The sequence below is a fragment of the Canis lupus genome, chromosome 35 (genome assembly GCF_011100685.1).
Source record: "Canis lupus familiaris isolate Mischka breed German Shepherd chromosome 35, alternate assembly UU_Cfam_GSD_1.0, whole genome shotgun sequence".
NCBI lineage: Eukaryota > Metazoa > Chordata > Mammalia > Carnivora > Canidae > Canis > Canis lupus.
In genome coordinates, this window is record NC_049256.1 from 8,803,440 (window position 1) to 8,822,690 (window position 19,251).

A 19,251-nucleotide genomic window follows, 5' to 3' on the forward strand; every position below is an offset into this window, starting at 1 on the left:
TGGTGCTTGTTTCTGCCAGGCAGACCGTCTAGCAGTGCAGCTGATGCTTTGGTGTCTCATCAAGAGTTAGCTCAGCCTGCCTGAGAGGTTCAGGTCCATCCCATATAGAAGGGGAGGGATTCACACCTGGCTGGTCCGGTACAAACAGAAATACTAATTCAAGTTGTCTGACAAGCCAGAAGTACTCACAAAAAAGGCAGACAGTCCTGTAATACTCTGGATCTCATTCTCCTTTGATGTAATGGAAAGCTAGGTCACAAATTATTAACTGGATATCGCAGAAGTAAAAGGTGGGATAGAATTCGTGGAATAATACCCAAAGCATTAGTTCTCTAGATCCATGGTTTTCAAGTTGTGGTAAGAATCCCAGCTTTAGGGGGGTCCCCTAGGGATGACAGGACCAGCAGAGAGGAGAGAGGCACAGAATGTATAAATCTGGGGCTCCCCTTTACTCCCCATTTTCTGTTTTCAATCAGGGCAGCTTTGCTGTGATCTGCTTTAGATTTGCAACTTCTGAGCAATATTTCCTTTGACAAATTCTGTAGGAAGAAAATAGGCAACCCACTGCTGTGGCTCTTAGAAGCAATCTTGGAGTTCTCAAGTACATATATATATATATGTATATATATATATATATATAACATATATTTTAAAGATTTATTTATTTATTTTAGAAAGTGAGAGAGAGAGAAAGACCAAAGACGGGGAAGGAGCAGAGGGAGAAGGAGAGAGAATCTCAGGTGGACTCTGCACTAAGCTTGGAGCCTGACTCAGGACTCAGTCTCACAACCTTAAGATCATGACCTGAGCTGAAACCAAGAGTCAGATGCTTAACCGACTGTGCCACCCAGGAGCCCCAAAGACCTTTTATTTTATGTCTCAGTGGACCTTTGACAAGGATTGCCATAAGCCCCCTCTAGCCGAGGGTGTTTGGGGGCTCTCTTGTCGGTCATGCTATGGGAGTAATCAGACACTCCTGCCTGTTTCACTTCCAGCTGAAAACAATGCGTCAGGAAGATTACATGAAGACGATATCGGACCTTGAGCTGCATTACCAAGAGTTCATTAGAAACAGCCAGGGCTCCGAGATGTTTGGAGATGATGACAAACGGAAGATGCAGTCTCAGTTCACTGATGCCCAGAAGCACTACCAGACCCTGGTCATTCAGCTCCCTGGCCACCCCCAGCACCAGACAGGTTGGGAGCGTCTTTCTCCTTGTATCAGCCACACACACACAGCTTTAGCAGAAAGCAGTTTGCATACAACTATTTTCAGAATCATTTCTTTGAAAAATAACATAGCAAAAGTCATCTATACATTTTCAGAATCAAATCAAAGGAGGGAGCTATAGTTCATTGCAGTAGGGAGGTTGAGGCCAAGTACCCTTCCAGGTAGAAATTCTCTGATTTTTGCGGCCCTAACATATTTTTACAGTAACCACAACTGAAATCACTCATAGTTCCTGCCAAGATGTCAACCATAATAAAGTGATTGAAACCAACAGAGAAAGTGACAAGCAGGAAACGTGGATGCTGATGGAGCTTCAGAAGGTTCGCAGGCAGATGGAGCTCTGTGAGGGCAGAATGACCCTTAAAAACCTTCTTCTGGCAGACCAGGGGTCTACACACCACATTACAGTGAAAATAAATGAGCTAAAGGTAAGTGTCCAAGTGCTATTTTGCCCGATTCCAGCTCTATTTGTGTTTATCTGCAAATTAATGTAAAAAACCTCCTGGTTTAAATATAGACAAGAAGCACTAATTTCTAAGAAATGGAAGTTAGTCCTGCTTCTGGCAGGATTTCCTTTTTTCTTTCCCATGCTTCCAAATTTGTAGAAGGTTACTAGGCTGGGGACTAAGCCACTTTTGTGTTGGCTTGTGGGTTGCTGAATCAGGCTACCGTGTTTTCCCTTTGTGCGACATAGTACTGTGTTCATTTTTAAAATTTTCGTAAACATCAATCTGGTTGCTTCTTGAAGCCACCTATGATACAGGCTAAACAGGTAGAATTATTTTTATTTATACATAGGACACTGACACGGAGGGACTTGATAGGGGTGGGGGTAAAAACTCAAAGTCATTGACAGAGCTGGGACTACAGCCCTTTCAACTCCCCACTCCGTGATCTTTTCTGCTCAGTCACACCTGGGCACCACGGGCAGATACATGATCTATATCCTAAGTAAGAGGGCCACATTTACACAGTACGGGTAAGGCCTCCCTGAAGAAGGAGATGAAATACCCACTCTGTCTCTTTTCCATTCAGTGGGCTTGCTGGAGACCAAAAAAAAAAAAAAAAAAAAAAAAAATGATCATAAGAATCACACAGCTAACCCCAGCACTTTCCTTCTTTTTTGAACAGAGTGTGCAGAATGATTCCCAAGCAATCGCTGAAGTTCTCAACCAACTTAAAGATATGCTGGCTAACTTCAGAGGCTCAGAAAAATACTGCTATTTACAGAATGAGGTATTTGGACTGTTCCAGAAACTGGAAAACATCAACGGTGTTACAGATGGCTACTTAAATAGGTAAACACGACCGAATCTCAAGACATTTTGCTTTCCTCAAGCTTCATTTTGTCAGACTGTGTTGGCTTTCTCTGCTCGACTCACTGCAGCCTTGCCTTCTTCCAGTTTTCTGTGTTCTTACTTACATTCTTCTGAGCTCTTGAGAGAGGGGCTCTAGCCTAGGCGTTAACTCCACCGTGGTGAAATCTCACATATCTTACAGCTAAAGGCATATGCTTGTAAGAGCCTGGACTTCGAAATCTTTAGTTAATTCAGAATGGCTGTCTGAATCATGATGCAGGGGTCAGGGGGGTGGATTGGAGTTTGTGGGGTCAGGGATGGGGGGCGGAGTTTATTGCTCCTGCAGCTTGTAAAATAGGCAGAGTAAATTTTTATTGGCTTTAACATTCTTTTGTTAATTGTGGCCAGGGCCAGATGTTCAAAGTCTAATTGTGTCACTGGCGATGCTATTGGCCTCTTTGCTCTTTACAGCTTATGCACAGTGAGAGCTCTGCTCCAGGCTATCCTGCAGACAGAAGACATGTTGAAGGTGTATGAAGCCAGACTCACCGAAGAGGAAACCGTGTACCTGGATCTGGATAAAGTGGAAGCTTACCGCTGTGGACTGAAGGTAACCGGAAGTTGTATTCAGTCATCACAGTGCCCCGGCTTATGGGAAATAATGCAGGGCTGTTCAGTCCCCAATCCTGAGGCTTTAGTAAGTTTTTGTGAGTTTGAAGGATTACTGGATTTCATTGGTCGCACATGGTTGATGGCTGTCGTTATCTCTAGGACATTGTTTTCTAGAGGGTGCTAGCAGGAACTATATGCAAAGCTGATTTGTAATGAGATTAGTTTGAGGAATGCAGAGTTGAATATAATTAAACTGGATTCTTTACTACAGGACTTCTCTTCCTCTTCAGTACATTCTTATGCATTATAATTATTCAGGAATGGAATAGAGTATGGTATTTAGCATTTCTCAAACAAACTTACAAGTTGCATCTTTTATTAATGTGGTAGCCTAAGGAACTAGATTATGGACGTAAATATTGGAAATGCAATCAGTAGATATATTTTCCTGGATTGATTATTACAAGAGATTAATCTGTACTTTTTGTCTCTTGTGACAGAAAATAAAGAATGACTTGAACTTGAAGAAGTCACTGTTGGCCACCATGAAGACGGAACTGCAGAAAGCCCAGCAGATCCACTCCCAGACTTCACAGCAGTATCCTCTCTATGACCTGGATCTGGGCAAATTCAGTGACAAAGTCACACAGCTGACAGACCGCTGGCAAAAAATAGATAAACAGATAGACTACAGGTGTGCCAACCTTTTCCCTTACTTTCTTCCCATTTGGTTGTTCCAGGATAATGTTACTATAAAAGTAGTGGTTTGGTTTAGAGTGTAAGTTAGGCATAAGAGGTGCTTTGTTCACGGACTGCCTGGAGGTAGCTTTGTTGGAAATGGGAAGTGGGTACGTCACAATAGATGAGCTGCTTAAACTAACCTGTACCAGGTGCTCCCCAGGCTCTTAGGAAAAAGTGGAAGCCATTGATCAGGCTCTTTTGGGGCCCTCTAGAAAGACTTGTTAGTACTGTTGGAGAGAGTAGATGCTTTGAGTGAGTGTTCTTCTGAAATTTAAGAAAATTAAATACTATACAAAAGAAATAAGTGCCTTATTCCAAATGAGAGTTTAAAAGCATCCTGAATTTTTATGTAATTCCTTTTACTACTTTTATCAAACATCTTTATTGATTAAAAAAAAAATTCCAAACATCTTTATTGGTAATTAACTCATATGTCATATAATTTATCCATTGAAAGTGTATAGTCCAATGGATTTTATTTTAGTGTATCAGAAAGGTGTAACCATCACCAGAATCTATGTCTACAACATTTTCTTTATCCTAAAAAAGTGCCCCATCCTCACTAGCAGTCACTCCCCATTAACTCCCAACCCTTTGCCCCAAGCAACCACCAGTCTTCCCTCTGTCTCTGTAGGTTTGTCTATTTCAGACTTTTCGTATGAATGGAATCAAACAATATGGAATCCTTTGTCACTTTTTCCCACCCAGTACAATGTTTTCAAGGTTCCTCCATGGTGTAGCATGTGTCAGTAGTTAATTCCTTTTTATGACTGAATGATACTCTATCATATGGCTATACTACATTTCCTTTATTCCTTCATCTATTGATGATTCTTGGCCATCATGAAAGATGTCACTGGGAACATTCATATATAACTTTTTTTTTAAGATTTTATTTATTTATTCATGAGAGACACAGAGAGGGAGGCAGAGACATAGGCGGCGGTAGGAGAAGCAGTGGGACTTGATCCTGGGACTCTGGGATCATACCCTGTGCTGAAGGCAGACACTCAACCACTGAGCCACCCAGCCATCCCCAAATATAACTTTTCGTACGGATGTGTGTTTTCAGTTCTCCTGAGTGTGCAGCAAGTGGAATTACTGGGTGATACCATGTAATAACTGTTTCATACTTTCAGGAATGATAGCATTGCTTTAGTAATTTTATCATATCTGTTTTCTCCAGATTGTGGGACCTGGAGAAACAAATCAAGCAACTGAGGAATTACCGCGATAACTATCAGGCTTTCTGCAAGTGGCTCTACGATGCCAAACGCCGCCAGGATTCCTTAGAATCCATGAAGTTTGGTGACTCTAACACGGTCATGCGATTTTTAAATGAGCAGAAGGTACAACCCAATTTGTCATTCCCTTAGATAACACTGGGTGTAAGCTGTATTTTCCTCTGGTTTTCATAGCAGTGCCTAGGTTCAAAATGATATTTAATATTACTAGTTCATTTTGTGAATGCTTGCATAGAGCCCCAAGGGGAAAAAAAAAACAATTGTTATATTTACAAAAAAATCATTTAAGAATGTAGAAATAATGTAACATTGTGGTAAAGAGCATAGATTAGAAAGTTTCCTTTTAGAGAAAAATTGAAGAGCGTGCTTCTTTTTTGAATAGAAAACACGCTCATCTCCTAAGATTTAACTGTGAGAATGTGAGGTTACTGAATGTATTAATAGACTGAGGAAAAACAGTTATTCAACAATGAAATAACATTTATGTAAAATTATTTTTCCACTTTGGTGTTTATAAATATTTTATTTTCTGTGTAGAACTTGCACAATGAAATATGTGGCAAGCGAGATAAATCAGAAGAAGTACAAAAAATTGCTGAACTTTGTGCAAATTCGATTAAGGTATGTTGGTTTCACAAAGAATGTTGGGATTTCGTCAAGAATAATATTGACTGTGCTTGCTTCGGCAGCACATATACTGAAATTAGAATGATACAGAGAGGGATGCCTGGATGGCTCAGCAGTTGAGCATCTGCCTTCGGCTTGGGTATGATCCTGGGCTCCCTGCATGGAGCCTGCTTCTCCCTCTGCCTGTCTCTCTCTGTGTCTCTTATGAATAAATAAACAAAATCTTTAAAAAATAAAACAAAAACAAAGTATGATCCAGAGAATACTAGCACGGTTCTTGCATAAAGATGCCATGCAAATTAGTGAAATGTACCATTATATTAAAACATATAATATTAAGTGCATTATTTTTATGATTTACTTTAAAGAGCATAAACCTCTGTATTTTAGAGGGGTTTTTTGTTTGTTTTAGAGAGAGCACTGGTGTGCATGTGTATGAGCAGGGCGTAGGGCAGAGGGCAAGGAAAATATCTCAAGCTGACTCCACACTGAGCACGAAACCCAATGTGGGGCTCAGTCTCATGACCCCCAGATCATGACCTGAGCCAAAAATCAAGAGTTTGAGTGCTTAACTGACTGAGCCACCCAGGCTCCCCAATGACTATAAACTTCTTGAGGATAGCAGTTATGGCTTTTGTGTCTTCTCTCCTGAACAAACTGTAAAAAGTTTGTTATGCATTTACTTGAATTCATTGCACATTGGCAGTTATCTGTGGGAATGGGCTGGTCTTCATTCTTTACACTGATAGTATGTGCAAAAATCTTCATTTAGTGTATAAAGATGTACTACTTAGTGTACTAATGTGATATTAGCTACTTGGACACTATCAGTACATGATAGCCTTTGGGGTTGTCATTAGAAATACAGCTAGATGGGACGCCGGGGTGGCTCAGCAGTTTAGCACCTGCCTTAGGCCCAGGGCATAATTCTGGATTCCCAGGATCGAGTCCCACATCAGGCTCCCTACGTGGAGCCTGCTTCTCCCTCTGCCTGTGTCTCTGCCTCTCTCTCTCTGTGTCTCATGAATAAATCTTAAAAAAAGAAAAGAAATACAGCTAGATGATTTAAAGCCATGGAATCGTAGCTGTCAAAGACTCTTTCAAGTCTATTAAGTATGTTTATCTTAAGCTTTTTTATTGAGCAGGATTATGAACTCCAGCTGGCATCGTACACCTCAGGACTGGAAACTCTCCTGAACATACCTATCAAGAGAACCATGGTTCAGTCTCCCTCTGGGGTGATTCTGCAAGAGGTAGATATGTCATGACATATTTCTTAATGCCCCTCCTGCATCTTCTCTTTTCTCTGCCTGCTTCCCGTCTTCCCTGCAGACTCTGAATTCACCCCTTAGAGGGTATCCACTCAAAACAGGCTTAATAGCAGGTTATGCTCCCTTATGCATTTTAGGAAATGGTCAGTGGGAGTCTGAATCTATTGTATATATGCTAGAATCTTTGCAGAAACTGGACTGAAATTTGAGATTAATGAGAGAGGCTTTTCAAAAGTGGAAAATGTGTAGTAGGTCTTTAAAAGACAGCTTCTTTCTAAAGGTGTCAGCATTACTTATCTGGTAGCTTAGGAGAAACAACCTAGAGTCATTAGGTTGGAATACACTGTTATCAGCCCTTTGCTTTCTTATACTTCTAGATTTTGGGATTAGCACACATGAATGAAAGGAATTCACTCTTTATAGTTTCAAGTTTAAATTATAATTTTTTTCACTCCTTTTTTGCAAGGCTGCAGATTTGCACGCTCGGTACATAGAACTACTTACAAGGTCTGGAGACTATTATAGATTCTTAAGTGAGATGCTGAAGAGTTTGGAAGATCTGAAGGTAATTTACTTACTTTATTTCCTTGGCAAATCAGAAAAGAAATGCAATAGAACCTTATTATTACTGCCTCATTATAACCTGGATTTAGACATACTCACTGGTACACACTCACTGGTATATAGTTTGTTCACAAGTCATGTGGTAGTTCTGTGATCCGGGATACTGCTCTGATTGGAGTTAAGTAATATTTATAAAATTCTAGCTCCTTTACCTTATGAAAAAAACTAATTTCATTTACTGTTTGGTTAAGGAATGTGCTTTATTTGTTTGTATGTTAAATTAAGGAAGAAAACATCCTGGACTGGTTGGATTTGGATTTTAATTTTAGGTTGAGTAATTATTTATTCCTCATTTCTAATACATGCCTTGAGTTTAGATGGAAACTTTGTATCTTGATACAAAGGAAACATAATTTATGAAACCTCAAGCTTTTCATCTTGGAAGAAATTACCTCATTTACGGATGAGGCAGGGGAAAACGCAAAGGTTGTACCATGTGCTAAGATCATAACAGTTGATGGAAGAATTATGAAGAGAATACAGATTTTATGAATTTTTGTCTAGTAACTTGTGCCTCGTATCACTCTTTATATGTGTGCTTCTGTGCGTGTGGTGTGTGCATGTGCACGTGCAGGCATGTAGAGAGAACTGAGAGAGCACGTGGTGGTCTGGGAGGGGAGAAGTCCTTTCTTATGGCCTGAGATGTGTTCTTTTCAACACAATTTTTGCTTTCATTTCCGCAGCTGAAAAATACCAAGATTGAAGTTTTGGAAGAGGAGCTCAGACTGGCCCGAGATGCCAACTCTGAAAACTGCAACAAGAACAAATTTCTGGATCAGAACCTACAGAAATACCAGGCAGAATGTTCCCAGTTCAAAGCCAAGCTTGTGAGCCTGGAAGAGCTGAAGAGGCAGGCGGAGCTGGACGGAAAGTCAGCGAAGCAAAACCTGGACAAGTGCTACGGCCAAATAAAGGAACTCAACGAGAAGATCACGAGGCTGACTTACGAGATCGAAGATGAGAAGCGAAGAAGGAAGGCCGTGGAAGACAGGTTTGACCAGCAGAAGAATGACTATGACCAGCTGCAGAAGGCGAGGCAGTGTGAGAAGGAGAGCCTTGGCTGGCAGAAAATGGAGTCTGAGAAAGCCATCAAAGAGAAGGAATACGAGATAGAAAGGTTGAGGGTTCTTCTGCAGGAGGAGGGCACCCGGAAGAGAGAATATGAAAATGAGCTGGCAAAGGTAAGAAACCACTATAATGAGGAGATGAGTAATTTAAGGAACAAGTATGAAACAGAGATTAACATTACGAAGACCACCATCAAGGAGATATCCATGCAAAAAGAGGACGATTCCAAGAATCTCAGAAACCAGCTTGATCGACTGTCAAGGGAAAATCGAGATCTGAAGGATGAAATTGTCAGGCTCAATGACAGCATCCTGCAGACCACAGAGCAGCGGAGGCGGGCGGAGGAAGATGCCCTGCAGCAGAAAGCATGTGGCTCCGAGATGCTGCAAAAGAAGCAGCATCTGGAGATCGAGCTTAAGCAGGTCATCCAGCAGCGCTCTGAGGACAACGCGAGACACAAGCAGTCCCTGGAGGAGGCTGCAAAGACCATTCAGGACAAAAACAAGGAGATCGAGAGACTCAAAGCTGAGTTTCAGGAGGAGGCCAAGCGCCGCTGGGAATATGAGAATGAACTGGCTAAGGTAAGGAACAATTACGATGAGGAAATCATTAGCTTAAAAAACCAGTTCGAGACGGAGATCAACATCACCAAGACAACCATCCACCAGCTGACCAGGCAGAAGGAGGAGGACACCAGTGGCTACCGAGCCCAGATAGACCACCTCACCCGGGAAAACCGGAGCCTGTCAGAGGAAGTCAAACGGCTGAAGAATACTTTGGCCCAGACCACGGAGAATCTCAGGAGGGTGGAAGAAAACGCCCAGCAGCAAAAGGCCACCGGCACCGAAGTGTCTCAGAGGAAACAGCAGCTGGAGATCGAGCTGCGGCAGGTCACTCAGATGCGCACAGAGGAGAGCATGAGATACAAGCAGTCGCTTGACGACGCTGCCAAGACGATCCAGGACAAGAACAAGGAGATAGAGAGGCTGAAACAATTGATCGAGACGGAAACGAGTGCGCGCAAGTGCCTGGAAGAGGAGAACGCTAAGTTGCAGAGGACGCAGTATGAGCTGCAGAAAGCAAACAACAGCGCCACGGAGACTATAAGCAAACTGAAGGTTCAGGAGCAGGAGCTCACGCGCCTGCGGATCGACTACGAGAGGGTCTCCCAGGAGAGGACGGTGAAGGACCAGGACATTGTGCGATTCCAGAGCTCGCTGAAGGACCTGCAGCTGCAGAAGCAGAAGGTGGAAGAGGAGCTGAACCGGCTGAGGAGGACTGCGTCGGAAGACTCGTCGAAAAGGAAGAAGCTGGAGGACGAGCTGGAAGGCATGAGGAGGTCTCTGAAGGAGCAGGCGATAAAAATCACCAGTCTGACCCAGCAGCTGGAGCAGGCCTCCATCGTCAAGAAACGCAGCGAGGATGATCTCCGGCAGCAGAGGGACGTGCTGGACGGCCACCTGAGGGACAAGCAGAGGACCCAGGAGGAGCTGAGAAGGCTCTCCTCGGAGGTCGAGGCCCTGAGGCGGCAGCTGCTCCAGGAGCAGGAAAATGTCAAGCAGGCTCACCTGCGGAACGAGCATTTCCAGAAGGCGATAGAGGAAAAGAGTAGGAGCTTGAACGAAAGCAAAATCGAGATCGAGAGGCTGCAGTCTCTCACGGAGAACCTGACCAAGGAGCACTTGATGTTGGAGGAAGAGCTTCGGAACCTCAGGCTGGAATACGACGACCTCAGGAGGAGCCGGAGTGAGGCGGATAGCGATAAAAACACAACCATCTCTGAACTCAGGAGCCAGCTGCAGATCAGCAACAACCGGACCCTGGAACTGCAGGGGCTGATTAATGATTTACAGAGAGAGAGGGAAAATTTGAGACAGGAAATTGAGAAATTCCAAAAGCAGGCTTTGGAGGTATTCACAAATATTTGATCACAGCTTCACTGTCTTTCAAATAATTTGCTGCTCTTTCTTCTAGTCTCACCTGTGCTCCTGCTGCTGGGACTGGATGCTCACAGAAAATCTGAGTTTTTTTCTTACTGCTGTGCTAACATCTGTCATAACCCAGGCCGCTGCTTTAAAGTAATTTCAGTGCTGTTTGCCGTTCTGTTCTGTCCCTGCATCGACGTCGATCTGCGTGTAACTTCTGTTTGGCCATGCTTTTCGAACATTAGCACGAGTATGACACCTCGGAGCTTGTCCTCTTGTATGTTCCACTCTGTTTTCTAGAAGATAGCTCTTAGTGAGCTATGAACTGCATTTTTAATGAACATTTTTCTAAGTAAAAGCCATATGAAAGGGGCTTTTTCTGCAGTTTTAAAATCACCTTTTTCTTTCTTGCTTATGTGATTTTTCTGCATGCATTTTCCTGCATTAATTATTCTATTCCCTTTTGATCACAACCCTAATATGTTTCTTTTTGTTTGCCTTCTCTTTTTTTAACCCCTAATTTAAAAAAATACCTCTTTTAAGTTCTAATTTGATTTCTATAGACAATATTTGTGTGGGGCTGGGTGTGGGATCCATATACGTCTATGGATTTATTTTGCTTTATTGTACATACTAGTATAGATAGAACAGGTGAGATGTAGGTGTAGCAGGTGTGATAACCTAAAACAAAACTCCCTGTATTTTTTCAAACCATAATTATTGTTAGGAATAAGAGAGGTCTACGACTTCTCCTAGTTCCTTAAAAACATAGTATGAAGCCATTTATCAAAGTGGCAGCATATATCTATAGAATTTTTTTCCCATAAAGTAATTAGATAACAAACTAGCAGTGTATCCAGGGAACACAGATGAAGGGCAAATAAATGAATACGTTTTTTTTTTTTTAAATGTGGGGAAAGAAGTTGAATTATGATCGCCATATGATATAATCAAAACATTATTCTTCCCATTTCTTTCTTTTTAAATTCCAGGCATCTAATAGGATTCAGGAATCAAAGAACCAGTGCACTCAGGTGGTGCAGGAAAGAGAGAGCCTCCTGGTGAAAATCAAAGTTCTGGAGCAGGACAAGAGCAGGCTGCAGAGGCTGGAGGATGAGCTCACTCGCCTGAAGGCCACACTAGAGGCCGAAAGCAGGGTGAAACAACGCCTGGAGTGTGAGAAACAGCAAATCCAGAATGACCTCAATCAGTGGAAAACCCAGTATTCCCGCAAGGAAGAGACCATTAGGAAGATCGAGTCGGAAAGAGAGAAGAGTGAGAGAGAGAAGAACAGCTTTAGGAGTGAGATCGAAAGACTGCAGGCAGAGATCAAGAGGATCGAGGAGCGTTACAGGCGCAAGTTGGAGGATTCGACCAGGGAGACGCAGTCGCAGTTGGAAACCGAACGCTCCCGCCTTCAGAGGGAAATCGACAAGCTCAAGCAGCGCCCCTACGGGTCCCATCGGGAGACCCAGACGGAGTACGAGTGGACAGTTGACTCCTCCAAGCTGGTGTTCGATGGGCTGAGGAAGAAGGTGACGGCGATGCAGCTCTATGAGTGCCAGCTGATTGACAAGACAACCTTGGACAAACTGTTGAAAGGGAAAAAATCAGTGGAAGAAGTTGCTTCTGAAATCCAGCCTTTCCTTCGGGGTGCCGGAGCGATCGCCGGAGCCTCTGCCTCCCCTAAGGAAAAGTACTCTCTAGTAGAGGCCAAGAGAAAGAAGTTAATCACCCCGGAGTCCACAGTCATGCTCCTGGAGGCCCAGGCAGCTACAGGCGGTATCATCGACCCCCACAGGAACGAGAAGCTGACTGTTGACAATGCAATCGCTCGGGACCTCATTGACTTCGATGACCGTCAGCAGATATACACAGCAGAGAAAGCGGTCACAGGTTTCGATGATCCGTTTTCGGGCAAGACAGTATCTGTTTCGGAAGCCATCAAGAAAAATTTGATCGACAGAGAAACCGGCATGCGCCTGCTGGAAGCCCAGATTGCCTCAGGAGGTGTAGTGGACCCCGTGAATAGTGTCTTTTTGCCAAAAGATGTAGCACTGGCCCGCGGACTGATTGACAGAGATCTGTATCGGTCCCTGAATGATCCCCGAGATAGTCAGAAAAACTTTGTGGATCCAGTCACCAAAAAGAAAGTCAGTTACATGCAGCTGAGGGAACGGTGTAGAATCGAACCACACACCGGCCTGCTCTTGCTGTCGGTGCAGAAGAGAAGTATGTCCTTCCAAGGAATCAGACAACAGGTGACCGTCTCTGAGCTGGTCGATTCTGGCATATTGAGACCATCCACTGTAAACGAACTGGAATCAGGTCAGATTTCTTATGATGAGGTTGGTGAGAGAATTAAAGACTTCCTTCAGGGTTCAAGTTGCATAGCAGGCATATACAATGAAACCACGAAACAGAAGCTTGGCATTTATGAGGCCATGAAAATTGGCTTGGTCCGACCTGGTACTGCTCTGGAGTTGCTGGAAGCCCAAGCAGCCACTGGCTTTATAGTGGATCCTGTTAGCAACCTGAGGTTGCCGGTGGAGGAAGCCTACAAAAGAGGCCTGGTGGGTATTGAGTTCAAAGAGAAGCTCCTGTCTGCGGAACGAGCTGTCACGGGGTATAACGATCCTGAAACAGGAAACATCATCTCTTTGTTCCAAGCCATGAACAAGGAACTCATCGAAAAGGGCCACGGCATTCGTTTGTTGGAAGCACAGATCGCAACAGGTGGGATCATCGACCCGAAGGAGAGCCATCGGTTGCCAGTTGACATGGCATACAAGAGGGGCTACTTTAATGAGGAGCTCAGTGAAATTCTCTCAGACCCAAGTGATGATACAAAAGGGTTTTTTGACCCCAACACAGAAGAAAATCTGACCTATCTGCAACTAAAAGAAAGATGTATCAAGGATGATGAGACAGGGCTCTGTCTTCTGCCCTTGAAAGAAAAGAAGAAGGAGGTCCAGACATCACAAAAGAATACCCTCAGGAAGCGTAGAGTAGTCATTGTTGACCCAGAAACCAACAAGGAGATGTCTGTTCAGGAGGCCTATAAGAAGGGCCTCATTGATTACGAAACCTTCAAAGAACTGTGTGAGCAGGAGTGTGAGTGGGAAGAAATAACCATCACTGGATCTGACGGCTCCACCAGGGTGGTCCTGGTCGATAGGAAGACAGGCAGTCAGTATGATATTCAAGATGCCATTGACAAGGGCCTCATTGACAGGAAGTTCTTTGATCAGTACCGATCTGGCAGCCTCAGCCTCACTCAGTTTGCTGATATGATCTCCTTGAAAAATGGCATCGGCAACAGCGGTGGCATTGGTGCTAGTAGCATCAGCGATGATGTTTTTAGCAACTCCCGACACGAGTCCCTAAGTAAGATTTCTACCATATCCAGTGTCAGGAACATAACCATCAGGAGTAGCTCTCTGTCTGACCCCCTGGAAGAATTGAGCCCCATTGCCGCCATCTTTGACACAGAAAACTTAGAGAAGATCTCCATTACGGAAGGAATAGAGAGGGGCATTGTCGATAGCATCACCGGTCAGAGGCTCCTGGAGGCTCAGGCCTGCACAGGTGGCATCATCCACCCAACCAGCGGTCAGAAGCTGTCACTTCAGGATGCAGTCTCCCAGGGCCTGATTGACCAAGATATGGCCACCAGGCTGAAGCCCGCTCAGAAAGCCTTCATTGGCTTCGAAGGCGTGAAGGGAAAGAAGAAGATGTCAGCCGCAGAGGCAGTGAAAGAAAAATGGCTCCCCTATGAGGCAGGTCAGCGCTTCCTGGAGTTCCAGTACCTCACTGGGGGCCTTGTTGATCCGGAAGTACATGGGAGGATAAGCACGGAAGAAGCCATCAGGAAGGGGTTCATCGACGGCAGAGCAGCTCAAAGGCTGCAAGACACCAGCACCTATGCCAAAATCCTGACCTGCCCCAAAACCAAATTGAAAATCTCCTATAAGGATGCCATGAATCGCTCCATGGTGGAAGATATCACCGGCCTTCGCCTCCTGGAGGCCGCCTCTGTTTCGTCTAAGGGCTTGCCTAGCCCTTACAACATGTCTTCTGCCCCAGGCTCCCGCTCCGGATCCCGCTCTGGCTCCCGCTCTGGATCCCGCTCCGGCTCTCGCTCTGGTTCCCGCAGTGGGTCCCGGAGAGGAAGCTTTGATGCAACTGGGAATGCCTCCTACTCTTACTCCTACTCCTTTAGCAGTAGCTCTATTGGGCACTAGTGGTCAGTTGTTATTTCCTTGGCTTTGTTTATGTGAATTTTTCACTTTACTAAATACTAACAAAAGGCAAATACTATAGTGCTTGCAGTATAGTGATAGAGCTTTCTATGATTAAGAAGACATAACCCTGGCCGAAATCAAATAGTAAAGGCTCTTCTGGCTTTTTCTCTCCTTAGCTCACCCGGAGTATGTCACGCAGTGGCTGTAGTGTGTGTGAAGCGGTAATCAGTTGTAAGGATAGCACAAATTGAATCTGAGTTTGTTCCTTCTATGTTTCGATTTTTGATCGATTCTTGTACTTCTTTTGGCCTATAATCCAGATTTCTATTCTTGAAGATGAAATTAAGCTGATCATTGATGTTTTAGTCATCATTCTGTGTCTCATCTAAATATTTCCATTTTCTGTATTAGGAGCAAATTCTTCCTCCCATTCTCCCTAGAATACTCCACCCCAAACGTTTTGGAATGAGTCTCCTTTAGTCTTAGATTGTGGATTGTGTAACCCATATACTCTTAAATGCACTTGTTTGGTTTGGTCTTAATTTGACTATATGTGCATGATAGCAGCAATCTTTGCTTTTCTTTGGTCAAAGTTTTCTGTTTATTTTGCTTGTCATTTACTATGTACTTTAAAAAGGTGTCTTTATGAAGTTTGCTATTCTGGCAATAAACTTTTAGACTTTTGAAATTTTTGCGTTTTCATTTCATACTTTTATACACACAAGGTATTTATCAGCATAGTTCTGCTCATTGTAAAAGATGTCCAAAACTTCTGTTTACCAAGTACCTATTAAGAAAGACCATTAAAAAAAAAACTATTTTAGTTCTAAATTCTTGCTGGAAGTTGCTCTTTTGTAGTTTCTTTGACATTTCTCAAGTCCCCCTGGTGTGTCAGGTGGAGTTCTCGGAAAGAACCCTGTGTAAAGAGGCCAGGCCATACGTCAATACCCAGTTCTTGTTTATTCTGGTCAATAAGTTCTAAGTAACATGGGCAAAAGTCACCATAATACCACTAAAAAAATGAAGTGCCTTAGATAGATTCCATTTTGAATATTCTCCAGATACGTGGGATTTCATTTTGTCCCCTAAGAGGAAAGAATTGTCCTTGAATCTATAAAAATGAATCCTGGTGTGGTTTTGGCTCTTTGTTGAAAGACAATGAGATATAAGCCTGCTCTTTGTATGAAAGAGAAGCTTTTGAAATTCAGACATTTGTCATTAAATCAACATGACCTTTCTGAATACTTATTATGTCTAGTTGTTAGGCTGGGTACTATGAGGATTCGATAGACTTTACCAGCCCCCCCTAACTTCAAAACATTTATAGTCTAGGTGGGACAGGAAACACATAAAAAGCAATCAGAGGGGGCAGCCCTGGTGGCTCAGCGGTTTAGCACCGCCTTCGACCCTGGTTGTGATCCTGGAGACCCGGGATCGAGTCCCATGTCGGGCTCCCTGCATGGAGCCTGCCTCTGCCTCTCCCTCTGTGTCTCTGCCTCTCTCTCTCTCTGTGTCTCTCATGAATAAAAAAAAAAAAAAGCAATCAGAGGGACAACCTTCATATATCAGCAGTATGTATTAATCAAACATTTTATGGTACAGATCAGAAAGTAAGAAAACAAGTGAAATGCTAATGGTGAAGAACAAAAAAGATCATATGTAAGGTAATACTTAAATTATCGGGGGCTTTTTGGACTTCGGACGAAACCAGCATTCATTTCTTGTCTCCCCTCCTTCTCCTTTCTCCTCTCCCAATCTGGAGGACTTATAATTAACATCATTCACTAAGTATTGAGTTCTGTGTGCTACACATTGTGCCAGAAGCTATGGATCCCATGGTAGAGACACATGGTACAAAAATAGCCCCCCCCCCAAAAAAAAAATAAAAGGAAGAGAAAAATAAGTGGTAAGCGCTGTGCTGGGCAAAATGAAGAAAGATTTTCGTATTAGAGCTAGGAGACTGTCGGTTAGCTTGGGCTGCCATAAGAAGATGCACAGACCATGTGAGTTAAATTCATGTTTTCATAGTTGCAGAGGCCAAGACCAAGGTAGTCTTAGGTTGGTTGCTAGTGAAAGCACTCTTTTTGGATTGTAGGTAGTAAGAGGTAGGGAAGGAGCTCTGGTGTGTCTTAGAAGGACTTGAATATTATCACACTAGAGCTCCATCTTTATGACCTCATTTAACTTTACCTCCTTATAGTCCCTATCCCCAAATACAGTTACGTTAGGTGTTAGGGCTCCAACATGAATTGGGGTGGGGATGGGGACGACACACAATTCAGCCTATAATAGAATCCTAGAACAGGTCAGAAGTCCCTAGAAAAATGGTAATTAAACAGATTAATAAGCATCAATGTAAAGCAGTTCTTCAGGTTGAAAGAATATACCTCCAGGCTGTTGCCAAAGTTGTCATTAAGCTCTGAGGTGAGATGGTCTGTCCCAGAGGACATCCTTGGCTAATTTTGATTTGGTTCACCTACAGCGTGCCTCCACAGAAAAGTTCTATGTATATACATAATACATACATATATATATATATATTTAAGGTTATATATTTAAAGATATATATTTAAAGTGTTACATATAAACACATATATGTGCATACATATATGTATTATATATGTGTGTGTGTGTGTATATATATATATATATATATATATATATATATAGTTTTTCAATGACTGTCATTACACCTCTAAAAAGTCTCACATTTTCTAGAATGCTGCTGGGCTAGCCATGTAAATACAGTTAAAAAGTAGGGATATTGCAGGCAGAGTAAACTGGAACTCCTCCCTTACCCCACATCTGTTTGCAGCTATTGGCCTATTTCCGTATTTTTGGGTACTGCCTATCTGCCTATTTATACTCACATATATATATATATATATATATATATATATATATATATATATTTTTTTTTTTTTTTTTTTTTTTGGTGAGAGAATTGTACTAAAATTCCCTCCACAGTTTCTTCTTCTGATAGAGGCAGGCCCAAAGGGAAGCAAAGATTTGGCATGAGGCTTGAAAAAAAGTAAAAATACATAATATAAGAGGGATTAGATTCTGGGAGTTAAAGCCACTTGGGGAAATCAAAAGGGCTGATTCCAGGTCTTGGATAGGAAATGTACAAAGTAAGCTTGGGTTAATCAAAGCAGGGAAAAGGAGGTACTCCAGTACTATTGGGACACATCAAAGAGACACGAAGTGGTTAAAGTGGCTTCCACTGGTCAAATTTGGGACAATTTGAGCATCAGCAAGAATTATGATGGTAATGGAGTATGTGATAATGAATTTAAAACCTTATATTAATAATTTTTAAAATCCCTTGATTCCATAGTGAACAACAAAATCGAGTTATGGTAAGAATGCCAGTTAACAAATATAGAAGCCATGACAGTATGTATTAGAGAATCATTTATAACTCCTAACATAATGACAGATTCACTGAAGGACTGAGTCTGTTGGGGAATAAGACATACGGCCTCAAAGTATCATCCCACAGAGGGAAATGTCTACAATAGAGCGATAAAATCATCTACCTTTACCAAATGATCAAATGTAGCACCACTAATAGAAGGAGAATTTAAGATAGATGTTCTCTGTGAGATGTTATAAAGGGTCACACACATCTCCTTGCAAAAATGCTTGGGAAAAAAACTAATCATAATGGCAAAATAACCTGATAGATCCAGAAAGAGGAACATTTTACAAGACACCTGGCTGCAGCTCCAGACAAAAAAATTCAATGATTTAATTTGAAAAGGAGGATGGGGAGACGTTGTCGGGTTAAAGGCGACAAGAGCCAATTACAGCTCGTGGGGTCGAAAAACTAGTGGAAATGGCTCTGAAAGGAATTTGGGAGGACAACCAGGGACATTTGAATATAAACTGAACATCGGGTGATATTCCGAAATTATTCTCTTAGGTTTGGCCATGTATGGTCGCTATTTAGGACAATGTCCTTATTCTCAAGGCGATGCATACAGACATATTTGGGGGTTGAAGCTGCTGCAACTGACTTTCAAATAATTCTGCAAAAACAAGCACGTGGGGCTGTGTGTGTATGTGGAGAGAGAGAAAACAAATGTTAATGAGCTAGAGGATGGCTGTGCAAACGCTTGTACACTCTAAACTTCTCTGTGGATATAAACCTTTTTTTTTTTTTTTTAAGTTCAGGTTTTTATTGAACATGGTTAAGGAGGTTTAGTAAAAAAAAAAAAAAAAAAAAAGACCAAGTCCACGTCATCATCAGACTCCTCAGATTCTTCCTTCTTTGCTTCCACTTTGTTCCCAGCAGGGGCAGCAGGGGCGGACCGGGCAGGACCTTGGCTGGTGCAGCGCCAACCGCTGGGGCAGGTCCACCAGC

At 42.8% G+C, this 19,251-nt stretch overlaps 1 protein-coding gene and 1 pseudogene across 2 annotated transcripts in view; both read left to right on the top strand.

The window, feature by feature from the left end:
* The window catches only part of DSP (desmoplakin), a 45,428-nt gene extending 29,855 nt beyond the window's left edge, over nucleotides 1-15,573 (top strand). The window contains exons 14-24 of one of the 2 annotated variants that reach the window (XM_038584125.1): nucleotides 996-1,197; nucleotides 1,436-1,659; nucleotides 2,363-2,529; nucleotides 3,001-3,139; nucleotides 3,642-3,835; nucleotides 5,069-5,231; nucleotides 5,664-5,747; nucleotides 6,899-7,006; nucleotides 7,491-7,589; nucleotides 8,332-8,829; nucleotides 11,634-14,885. In XM_038584125.1, coding sequence (XP_038440053.1) covers nucleotides 996-1,197; nucleotides 1,436-1,659; nucleotides 2,363-2,529; nucleotides 3,001-3,139; nucleotides 3,642-3,835; nucleotides 5,069-5,231; nucleotides 5,664-5,747; nucleotides 6,899-7,006; nucleotides 7,491-7,589; nucleotides 8,332-8,829; nucleotides 11,634-14,885 — 5,130 coding nt within the window. Of the gene's footprint in view, nucleotides 1-995; nucleotides 1,198-1,435; nucleotides 1,660-2,362; nucleotides 2,530-3,000; nucleotides 3,140-3,641; nucleotides 3,836-5,068; nucleotides 5,232-5,663; nucleotides 5,748-6,898; nucleotides 7,007-7,490; nucleotides 7,590-8,331; nucleotides 10,627-11,633 lie in introns of both variants that reach the window. The other variant, XM_038584124.1, reaches the window with a different exon arrangement.
* On the top strand, nucleotides 5,800-6,075 carry LOC119867761 (annotated as a pseudogene).
* Nucleotides 15,574-19,251: the final 3,678 nt, after the last annotated feature.